This window comes from Pipistrellus kuhlii, unplaced genomic scaffold (genome assembly GCF_014108245.1).
Source record: "Pipistrellus kuhlii isolate mPipKuh1 unplaced genomic scaffold, mPipKuh1.p scaffold_m20_p_2, whole genome shotgun sequence".
Taxonomy (NCBI): Eukaryota; Metazoa; Chordata; class Mammalia; order Chiroptera; family Vespertilionidae; genus Pipistrellus; species Pipistrellus kuhlii.
In genome coordinates this window covers 3,944,376-3,955,859 of record NW_023425515.1, presented here as the reverse complement: position 1 = coordinate 3,955,859, position 11,484 = coordinate 3,944,376, and the positions used below count along the sequence as shown (strand labels likewise).

At 58.4% G+C, this 11,484-nt stretch overlaps 1 protein-coding gene across 6 annotated transcripts in view; it reads right to left on the bottom strand.

The window, feature by feature from the left end:
• Positions 1–3,784: 3,784 nt before the first annotated feature.
• PDE9A (phosphodiesterase 9A) overlaps positions 3,785–11,484 on the bottom strand; it is an 84,732-nt gene continuing 77,032 nt past the window's right edge. For 4 of the 6 annotated variants that reach the window (XM_045585267.1, XM_045585268.1, XM_045585269.1 and 1 more), the window contains 5 exons: positions 9,457–9,561; positions 8,670–8,798; positions 6,665–6,760; positions 5,516–5,591; positions 3,785–4,015 (listed from right to left, as the gene is read on the bottom strand). In XM_045585267.1, the coding sequence (XP_045441223.1) occupies positions 4,002–4,015; positions 5,516–5,591; positions 6,665–6,760; positions 8,670–8,798; positions 9,457–9,561 (420 nt within the window). In that variant the 3' untranslated portion in view covers positions 3,785–4,001. Of the gene's footprint in view, positions 4,103–5,515; positions 5,592–6,664; positions 6,761–8,669; positions 8,799–9,456; positions 9,562–11,484 lie in introns of all 6 variants that reach the window. The other 2 variants (XM_036445892.2, XM_036445891.2) reach the window with 2 other exon arrangements.

Sequence of the window (11,484 nt, the reverse complement as noted above, 5' to 3'; positions counted from 1 at the left end):
CTGGGTACTTAAACACCTAATTATGACCATCACTTGCAGATCTAATTAAGGTCCAAACACTGGCCCCATATCATGGTCTGGTTCAGGTGAGCTCTGAGGGAGCTTGGATGTCTGGAGCGGCTGGGGACGGGGGCATTAGGGGTCTCCAGGTGGGGCTGGGCAGAGCGACCCCAGGCGCGGGGCTACAGGATGACCTCAAGTGTGGCTGCTTGTTCCTTTAGGGGTGGGGTCTCCCTAACCATAAATATGAAGAAAACAATACTGTCTGCTTGCAGGGCAGAAAGGTTTTAGGGTTAGCTGGCCCTGGTGCTGTGCAGGGAAGGTCTCCGCTGCTCGGTGTAGGGCTGGCCAGGGGCCTCCGCACTGGAGATCAGTACCTCCCGGAAGGTTTAGAAAAAATGGGGTGGGCGTCTTGGTGGCAGAGGAGGCCAGTGTAGGGGACACGACTGCAGGAGGCTGGCTGGGACTCCGGATGCTCCAGGGGTCCCTCTCAAGATGGATGGCCTTGTCTGAGGGGAGCAGCGGTATGTAAATGAGAGGGACATGTCTGTGGGTTCCTTCCCATCCAGTAAACTGTGGTCAGCACCCGCCTCCATCTGCTGGGGGCAGCATGGCCCGTGGAGCCAGCAGGGGTTTCCACAGTGCCAGGCACTGCATGCCCCGCTGCCAGCCACTTCCTGCAGGCCTGTTAGCACCCGAGGGCACCCATCAGCCGCTCAACAGGCACCTCTGGGCCCCCACCAGCGGCAGAGAGGACAGGCAGGTCGGTGAGCCAGCCACCGCCGCCTACCGTTTCCTCTGACCCACCGCAGCTGGCACGTCCGATGCAGTTTGAATGTTTGTAAAATCACTTGTGAGGAAAACAGCAGAAATGACTGCAGAGCCCTCACTGCCATGAAGAATCACCGATGCTGAAAAGCTCGGCTGCCGTGTCCCGCTTCTCAGCGAGGACCCTGTCCGCCTCTACTGCCTCGCCCTCGCCCCTGGCCCTTTGTTCCTTAGCCAAGTCCAGGTGTCCCTTGTTCTCACCTTGTTGGCACAGGTCTGAGAGACCGTGCCAAGGACAGATGCCTGCCAGCTCTTCCTCATTCCACTTCCTTTCTCTCAGCGGGGAGAGAGGGTCAGTGTGTACTAGTGCATGTATGTGCATGTATGTGCATGAGTGTGCACACACACGCACACACACACATACACACGTATACCCACTTGTTCCTGTTCTGCTGCCCCCACCGCACATACACATTCTGCAGGACGACTTCCCTCTCGTACCTGATTCTCTGGGGCAGTGACCACAAACTTGGGTCCATTTATTCACGTGGCAAATGTCTGGGCCTCACATGGATGTCGCCCGGGGTATCCCTAGGCCGCGCGGGGACCTGGGAAGTTATTTTCTGCAGGTGCCGAGCTACGTAAACCATGGGAGTCACCCATACCAGCCCGGGCTGGTGGAACTGCCTTGGGAGCAGCAGGGCCATGGGCCGGCCGGTGGCCAGGCTCCTCCTGTGGATACCGGAGCCGAGGTGGGCGCAGGGCACAGAAGGGCCGGTCAGCCTGCGAGTGCCCTCGGTGGTGATGGCAGGTGGACATCCCCCCTCGTTCCCACAACTGGCCGCCAAGACCAGTCCTCAGGCCCCCCCCTCTCTCCCTGATCTCTGGCCTCCGGTCTCCAGTGAGGCCGAGCCCCACTGTTCTGCACAGACAGACACCCACAAGCGCCTGCGGCCCAGCCCCGCCTCGCCTGGCCTCACCGCTGCACCTGCTGTGGGCGCTGCCTTGTTGGGTCTTCGCCTGGCTCTCTGCACTGCTCATCCATCCGGGCTCAGGGCCGCCTCCTCCAGAAAGCAGGTCACAAAGGCTGTGGCTCGAGCCGCCTGGAGGTTCTCCCTCCTCTCCCTCCCCCTCCTCCTCCTCCTCTTTCCCTCCCCCTCCTCCTCTCCCTCCTCCTCCTCCCCCTCATGCCCACTGGTCCTTCAGAGGTCACTTTTCCCAGGTTCCCAGGCGCGTGTGTGGCCACCAGCCGTGCAGGAGCGCCTGCTCCACAACAACCCCTTGATCCGCTGGTTTTCCAGCTCATGTGAGCTCCAGGGGCGGGCCGCGTGGTACCTGACACTCACAGCGGGCACCATTTAAGGACCCGAGGGAGGAGGGGAGGGCAGGAGGGCAAGGGGAAGGGCAGTCCCTCTGCCAAGGCCAGGCCGTGCTGTCCTTGCTCGAGGCCATGAGAAAGGCCTGGCTCTGGCAGGACGGTGGCCCGAGGGACCAGCGTGAGCGAGTGGGAGGGCACCATGGGTTTTAAAGAGGAAAAGGAGCCGAGACCGGTTTGGCTCAATGGATAGAGCGTCGGCTTGGGGACTGAGGGACCCGGGTTCGATTCCGGTCAAGGGCATGTGCCTTGGCTGCGGGTGTATCCCCAGTGGGGGGTGTGCAGGGGGCAGCTGATCGATGACTCTCTCTCACCGATGTTTCTAGCTCTCTATCTCTCTCCCTTCCTCTCTGTACAAAATCAATAAAATATATTAAAAAAAAAAAAAATAAAGAGGAAAAGGAGGCACACGACCTTGGAGAGAATTCATTCCTATTCATGGGTGTGAGAGTTTGGAAAACGCAGCTCTCAGAAGAGATGGGAAATCTCAGCTCAAAAATGAATTCTGTAAGGATGGGGAGGAACATCCTGGAATTCAGAGGGCGTGAATGCTCCCAGAACGTGGAACCAACCAGGTTATGCAGACACCTGTGAAGGCTGGCTCTCAGGAGGCTCTTTGGCAGGTTATGGTGTCCTGAGGGGGCGGGGGTGGAGCCCACAGCCCTGGGGTGTGGAGAGCGGCCACCGAGCTTGGACAGGTTCACGCCTCAGCCTAATGAGAGGGCAGTCCTCCCAGGCCACGTGCAAGTCCCAGCGTGGAGGGCAAAGCCCTCCCAGCACAATGATAGCCAACAGCTGGAGTTGTCAGCTTGAACCTGTGGTCCGAACACGTGGCTCCACGTGCCTGAGTGATGTGGGCTTGATAGAGTTCAGGTGCATGTAATTGAGTAGATTCAAAACCCACGAGAATGTGGTAAACATCCTGACCACGCCCTTCCTTTGCCTCGTGGCATCGGCTATAAAATAAAGACACGGTTTGAGGTCCGGGAGCTGTCGCTAGCTCTTCATCGGAGAGGACAGCGTCCCACCTCGCCCCAGCTTTCATTCTCTTGTCTGTCTTTTCTCCATCCTTCACCGCCTGCCCCCTCTCAGGCTCACCGAACCTGGCTGAGCTGGTGCGACCCACAAGGCGCCCAACATGGGGCTGAGGATGCCATGGCCGTGCCGCTCGCCACCCTGGAGTCTAGATGTAGGCGGGGCTCGGGTTGAGAGCTCAGGTGTGGGGGCCCCTCAAGCTTGACCACGAACAAGCGGGGATTGGCTCTCCCTTTGTGGGCCCGGTGCCCCCGGAAAGTCCCCAATGCTTGTCCCTAAGACAAAGGCAGGAAGAGAAGGACAGCTTCCTCCCTTGCAACAGACACCCCTCATGTGCAGAGAAGGTCAACGCGGCTCCTCATCTGTGCGTTGACCGCTCACTGCCCACCTCTCAGTGCATCGGTACCGCCTGTGGTACGTCTGTGTCCTGCACAGACCTCCTGTTGTCGGCAGTGTGACCGGCCGCCTGGGGTCCCCACCCTCATAGCTCACAAACACAGGACACACATGGCCTTGCACTCTGGATGCGTCTGCGGAAAAGCACAGCGCCCTTGTCTCCCCGTGTCTCAGACACAGGCGTCCACCGAAGAAAAAGCACAGGACCCGTTCTGTATAAGAATATATTATTTAAAAGGCAGTTTAAAAATAAAAATTCTGTACAGCATCATGAATTCCTTTTTTTTTTTTCTTTTTCCCCCCTTTTTTGTGTCAGTGAATAAAAGGGTCTGGTGGTGGGCGCCGGGGGTCAGGATCAGCTTCTCCCCCGGAGGAGTCTCACGCCGAGTGGCCGGGCCCAGCCCCCGTGGGCGGACGTCCTCTTCCTTCAGGCGAGGCCTGCTCGGGAGGGAAACGGGTTCCGGGTTTGTCTTTGTTGGGACTGAAACGCGCAGGCGATGTCGCAAGTGTCACGGGGTTAGACGTGCACCGTGTTTGAAAAAGGAGCCATCGGACATATTTAGGGAAAATAAAACAATTTTGATCTCTCTTCTGAGCCATTCAAAAAATATGATCTGACTTCAAAATTGGAAACCAGCCCGGCTGGTGTGGCTCAGTGGTTGAGCATCCACCATGAATCAGGAGGTCATAGTTCTTTGCTCAGGTTGTGGGCTTGATCCCCAGTAGGGGGCGTGCAAGAGGCAGCTGACCAATGATTCTCTCTCATCATTGATGCTTCTCTCTCTCCCTTTCTGAAACCAATAAAAATATATTTAAAAAGAAAAAAGAAAAGAAAGCCAGCATTTCCTGTGTGCTTCTCATGTCCCAGCTCTCTGCTTGGTTAATTGCTAAAACCACAGCAGTGATGGTGATCAGAGCCTCGGGCCCTGAGGCTCAGAGGTTGGGTCGCCAGGCACAGCCTGGCCCCAGGGCTTGCTTTGTTGGCTGCTGGAGGCCGGGCCTCTGTCCCTAAAGAACCAGACATAGTTTCTCCTGCTGACACCTCACTGCTTTATAAACCGAAGCTCTCTCATAGGGCCCGTCAGCCACCTGTGTGGTGTCATCATTCTGGCCGAACGGCTGGTGTGCCTTCTGCATGGACTGACGGAGTGGCTGATGCCAACGAGGGCTCGGGGAGGTGACCATAGCCATGCTCACACACACTTTCTTTGTGAAAAGACTGAAAAAAGGGTTTTCCCTTAGTCGTGGCACTCATGCTAATTACTGACCTTTTCCTGTCAACTAAAGCATGCCCCCTCCTTCGGAGCCTGATCCCAATTATTCTAAGCAAGGCATACACTTATTTAAAAAGTAGAGGCCCGGTGCACAAAAATTGTGCACTGGTGGCGAGGGCGGGGAGGGGTGTCCCTCAGCCTGCCGTATGCCCTCTCAAAGTCCAGGAGCCCTCAGGGAATGTCAGACTGAGGGCTGAGGTAGGTCCGTTGTGGGAAGGGGGCCTAAGCCAGCAGCTGGATATCCTTAGCACTGTGGTGAAGGCTCCTACCACCATCACCCCTACTGCGCTCAGCAGCTGTGAGCACTGCTCACGGCTCTGGATGAGCAGTGCTCCCCCTGTGAGAGTGCACTGACCACCAGGAGGCAGCTCCTGCATTGAGCGTCTGCCCCCTGGTGATCAGTGCACATCATAGCAACTGGTCATTCTGTCTTTTGGTCAATTAGCATAGTAGCTTTTTATTATATAGGATATTTAGTATTCAGATTTCCTCCCTCCTCTCTCCCTCCCTTACTCCTTCCTTTCTTCCCTCTCTCCCTCCCTCCCTCCCTCCTTCTCTCCCTCCCTCCCTCTCTCCCTCCCTCTCTCCCGTCCTCCCTCCCTCCCTCCCCAGATTCCAATCCAGCTCCAGTGGGAGCTGCTGGGACATCCATACACAGCAGCATTACCTTCACTTGGTTTCCCATCTCTGCTTTTCTCCCTCGATGTGTCGGCGGCCCCTCCTGCCCGGCTCTCGGTCTTCCTCTGTAACCAGGACAGAGACAGAAGTCAGGCTCGGGGACGGTGCGGGCGGCTGCTTGTCCGCTCAGGCCATCCTGTGGATGGCAGATGCTAACACGTGCAGCTGAGACAAACGTCTGCCACCTTCTTGTGCCAAACACACACGCACGAGCTTTTAAGACGCAGCTCGGAGCACGGGCCACCGTCCCTGCTACGGGAGGCCTCACCCAGCGCGGCCGCGGCCCGGCGCCTGGACGGCCAGCTTCCGCTGGCCGCGTGCACACAGCCCTGGGGACTGGCTGGGTGACTGTGGAGGGCATTTCCTTCCACCTCCGTTTGGTCTGTTCTTTCTGGGGGCAGGAAGGGGCTGTAGAGTAAGGTGACCAGACATCCCGATTTTTAACAATTTGTCCCGCGGCGTTTTAAAAAAAAGTCCAGATTCTTTAAAAAAAATTACATGGGGCCAATGTAGGAAGCAGCAGGGAGACTGCTGCAGCTGCACTGGGGCCCCCAGAGCGAGGGGAGGCCACCCCTGGGGTGGCTGGAGGTCAGGGGAGAGGTAATTGGGTGGTCCTGACAGGCAGGGGGCCCTGACGCAGAGATTTGCACACCCCGGGGTCCTGACTTGGCCAGACTAACTGGGGGGCTTTGGGGAAAACCTCGACCCCAGCTCTGAGCCTGTGATAACCCCGATAACCCCCAAAGCGCCCTGAGGCCAGGCCCAGTCTGTCTCCCTGGCCCCTGGGAGGGCCGAGCTGCCTGTGGGAGAGTCTGTGGCCTGGGCCCGGACATGATGGTGGCAGCTTTTCCCTGACAGGGGAGCCTCTCTCGGTGAGAGGCAGAAGGTCAGCGCAGGGGCGGGAGGAGAGGGAGGATGTGAGCGGGCGCTGCTCAGGGGAGGGAGATGCAGTGGACGCTGACCCCCGTCACCTCACAGCGGCCAGCACTGTCATATGACGTCCAACCCCGTTAGATGGCCTGATGCGGTCGGCCTGTCTCTCCTTTGGGTGGGCACGAGCGCCCGTCCAGAGGGGCCGGCCCGTGGCGCCAGCACGCGTACGGGGCCCGCGCCACCCGCTGCCCCGCGGAGGCCCTACCTCCGTCCCGGCGTCGTCCATCTGCTTCAGCTCCTCGTAGCGGTCCCTGGACTCCCACAGCGGCTGCAGCATGCTCTCCTCCACCGCAGGGAAGAGCTGCCGGGAGACAGACCCGGTCAGCCGCCCGCCCCCGGGGCGGCGGAGAGCGTTTGGGGAAACAAGGCAGGTCCTGAGCCTCAGCAGGTGGCTCGGGGAACCCGCATCCGTCCACAGGGCGCTGTCAGAGCCCCCCGGTGCGGCCTGGTTCACGGTGACTGAGGCTCTGACACTGTTCAGTCTGTGGTTCCTGGAGCCCCTCCCGCCTGCCACCTGCCCACCTAGTTCCATGGTCCCGCTGCCTCCTGCTTTCCACAGGGGCCTGGTAGAAGCCACTCCCTCCCTCCCTTCCTGTGTCCCCCTGTTCCCCCCACTGTCCACGCTGCACTTCCTCATCTTCCAAAGCCAACTACACCCGCTAGGCCCCCAACAGCCCCAGAGCCTGGAGGGACTCTGCGCACACCCGCCCCCCAGCCTGAGCGGCCTGTCCTCAGTCTGTCCATCTGTCGGACATTCGCTGAGACTCAGCACAGGGTGCCCTCCCCCCGGAGCCCTGTGCACACAGCTCTCCTGCGCCCCACTGCAGCCTGGGACCCGCTCTGCTTGCCCACGGGGAAGGCACAGTGTGTGCAGAGGACGCTGCGTGCAAGGAGGCAGCTCCCAGGGAGGCAAGAGTGGCCGGGGCTTAAGGAAGGACGCGCTGAGCTGGTCGGAGGCCGGAGGGAGCAGAGTGGGCAGCTGGGAGCCCCGGGGAAGGAGGATGCACTTCCGGGGAAGGCCGGAAGCAAGGCCAGGACCGGGAGCTGCGGGCCATCCTGCCAGACAGAGGCGCTACGGAGGACGGGGGGGGCCATGGGCCTGTGTGGGGCAGTGGGGAGCCATGGAAGGTTCAGGAGAGAGGGGGAGATGGTCTCCTTCCTGAAGGTTAACCTGGTGACAGCCGTGCGCTGGGAGGAGTGGTGAGATGGAGGTGGGGACCGCTCAGGAGGTTCTCCTGAAGGTGAAGGTGAGAGGAGTGGACACTGGCTCCTCTCTGGAGCCCGGGAGTGGAGGGCCACTCAGAGGAGGTGGCTGGGGAAGCTCTGATGACTTGGGGACGAGCAGGGAGGGGAAGCCAGGCGGCTCTGTGGGTGTGCTGTGGGAGGAGCAGGGGGCGGGTGGGAGGTGGGAGGGAGAGTTTTGGGCTGGTTGGTGCTAGGGTGGAGGGGCACTTCAGGTGGGGTGTCCGGCAGGCAGCTACCGTTGACATGCATGCGCGCGCGCATGTGTGTGTGAGCGTGTGGGTGAGCATGAGTGTGCGTGCACAGTGTGTGTGTGTGTGTGTGTGTGTGAGAGCGTGTGGGCGAGTGTGTGAGTGTCCGTACACAGTGTGTGTGTGTGTGTGTGAGTGTGTGGGTGAGCGTGTGAGTGTGCATGCACAGTGTGTGTGTGTGTGTGTGTGTGTGTGAGCGTGTGTGTGAGTGTGTGAGTGTGCGTGCACAGTGTGTGTGTGTGTGTGTGAGCGTGTGGGTGAGCGTGTGAGTGTGCATGCACAGTGTGTGTGTGTGTGTGTGTGTGTGTGTGTGAGCGTGTGGGCGAGTGTGTGAGTGTGCGTGCACAGTGTGTGTGTGTGTGTGTGTGAGCGTGTGGGTGAGCGTGTGAGTGTGCATGCACAGTGTGTGTGTGTGTGTGTGTGTGTGTGTGTGAGCGTGTGGGCGAGTGTGTGAGTGTGCGTGCACAGTGTGTGTGTGTGTGTGTGTGAGTGTGTGGGTGAGCGTGTGAGTGTGCATGCACAGTGTGTGTGTGTGTGTGTGTGTGTGGGCGAGCGTGTGAGTGTGCGTGCACAGTGTGTGTGTGTGTGTGTGTATGAGCGTGTGAGTGTGCGTGCACAGTGTGTGTGTGTGTGTATGTGTGTGTGTGTGCCCGGCTGTGCGCTCCCGTGCTTCTCCCTGTCCGTCGTGTCGCCCCGGGTGTGGCCACGGTCACTCACCTTGGTCACTGTTTCGAACATGGGGATCAGGACAAACTTGATGAAGCCAATCTGGGCCGTGGCTTTGGTCACTTTGTCCCGGTCCATGAAAGGGGCCACGGGAAGGCCTTCCGACTTCTCGCGGTCACTCTGGGGAGGGCGGCAGACACAACAGTAAAGGAACACGCAGGGGACATGGGGGCTCTGGGATCCCTGTTCTCCGAGGAAGAGAAATATGAGCTAATATGCCACAGCCAGCCCAACCCGGTGCGTTATGTAAGCCAGTGAGAGCAATGACTAGTTATTGGAAAAGACGATGCTGTTGTGAGTGCTACGTAGGGTATGCAAGGCCGTGCCTTGAGGACGGAGGGGAGGGGACAGGCAGAGGCTAGTTAAGTGGGTCACGAGGACGCGCAGTGGTAGAAGTAGCTTGTAGACATCACCCCTCCCCCCCAGGTTCATCAGCGCTTCCCCAGCCGCCCTGGGGGCCCTTCCTGTCTGCAGTTCTTGACCTCCAGGCCGAGGCCTGACACGCCTGGGAAGCGGCTCACTGAGCGGTGACAGGTGGCAGTCTCACAGCATTCGCTTTCCCAGGCTGCCCTGTCTCTGTGTCTGAAATGACAACCTTGCTCTCGTGCTGTGTGCCCGCCGTGCGGGCTCTCTGGGGGGACGGAGGAGCTTCTGCCGACCCGCCTGTGCCCACGGTGACCCATCTGCCACCTCTCACACTGGGCCGCGCGCCAGGGGCCAAGCCGAGGCCAGGAGGCCTGATGGCTGTGCGTGAACTAGTCCCAGAACACACTCTTACCTGCATGAAGTATTCTTCCAATAAGCAGTCCACCCACGGCTCTGCCACCTCCATCGGACGCACCTCGTTGGAGATATCACAGCATTTTATCAGAATCATCTTCAGCTGCAAGGAGAGGCGTGGGGTCAGGCCGTGGCGCGCAGACCGGAGCCCACGCGGTGTGGGCTGGACCTGCCACCCAGGCATGGCGGGCATTGCTGTACCTCCCTGGCTCAGCCGGGGCACCTAGACCCTCAGCCTCAATGGGGAAGAATGGGGCGTCACTGCACCCCCAGAGGATCAGAATGTTTTTTTCTTTTCTTTTCTTTTCTTTTTTTTTTTTTTAAAAGAGGATGTTTTCCCACTGATTTTTAGAGAAAGTGGGAGAGAGAGGGGAAGGCAGAGAAAACGTTGAGGTGAGAGAAACACATTGATTGGTTGCCTCCTGCATGTGCCCTGACCAGGGAGTGGCCTGCAACTGAGGTACATGCCCTTGACCGGAATTGAACCTGGGACTCTTCGTCCGCAAGTTGATGCTCTGTCCACTGAGCCAATCCAGCTAGGGCTCAGAATGTTTTCTTGGCGGGACCATGAGTGGTAGAACAGCCCATTTAACGCGAGAACCTTCTTTTTTTTTTTTTTTTAATATATTTTATTGATTTTTCACAGAGAGGAAGAGAGAGAGTTAGAAACATCGATGAGAGAGAATCATCGACCAGCTGCCTCTTGCATACCCCCTACTGGGAATGTACCTGCAACCAAGGTACATGCCCTTGCCCGGAATCGAACCGGGGACCTTTCAGTCCGCAGGCCGACACTCTATCCACTGAGCCAAACCGGTCCCGGCACGAGGACCTTCTGTCACAGGAATATACTTGGAAAAGTTCTCGGTTATTGAAGATTCAGGAAGAAGTGTAAGAGGCATCATTAGGGATGAGTAATGGAGCCACTTCAGTCAAGCGGCTAAATTATTAAAATCACGTTGCCTGAGGCAGGAGGAGACGATTCTATTCTTATTCTAAGCAGCTGGGAGCTTGCACTTGAACCCTCCAGCCCGGTGTCAATGCCTGGACACACATCAGACCTTCAGGCAATCCTCTGAGGGATTATCCCAGAAGGACTAAGAAAAGAATATTCTCGTCTCCAGACCTCTGAACGTGACCAGACCTCCTGGCGTCCGTCCTCCGGACCATCCGGGACCAATCCGAGGGCCAGAAAGCAGCCCGGTCCTTCTCCAGGGCGCACGTTTGCTATCACTCCTCTTAGCTTTCCTTTCTTCTCCGGACAGTTCTGGGTTTTGGCCCAGCTGTGTTTCTGGCTGGCAAATCCCAAGATCCTCGAATAAATCTTGGTCATTTATTTCTGGCCAAAGCTTCCAGACTCTTTCTCACATGACATGAGGAATCAGAGGTTAAAAGGGTAATAGGAGCCTGCGGACTGAAAGGTCCCGGGTTCGATTCCGGGCAAGGGCATGTACCTTGGTTGCGGGCACATCCCCAGTCGGGGGTGTGCAAGAAGTAGCTGATCGATGATTCTCTCTCATCGATGTTTCTGACTCTCTATCCCTCTCTCTTCCTCTTTATAAAAAATCAATTAAAAAAAAAGAATAATAAGAGTGGATAGTGCTGGGATCCCCCCCACCTTTACCCCCACCCAGTGACCAAGTGGCACATCAGAAATACAGGGTGAAGGGGACCCTCAACGTAAAAGCAGCGAGGGCACAGCCTTGGCGCCCCAATCCCCTGAACAGGACGGGCAACCCCTGATTCCCCTGTCCCCCGCAGCCCAGGATTAGCAAAACGGCGCGCATGTCAGAGGTGTCACTGGCTTGTGCCCTCTGCTCCCAGGCCTGGCGTCTCCCTGAGCTGGCCGGCTCTCTGCCTCTGAACCCGGCCAAAGCCACCACCTGCAGAAGTCTCCTCTCCCTCTGCGTCCTCCCCGGACCTGCCCTGGCCCCTCTCTCCAGCCGTCCTGGCCGCCCAGCCCCCACAGCACAGCCCTGTGCCCGCCACATCTTGTTGGTGCTGTTCCCTAGCTGGGTGACCTTCT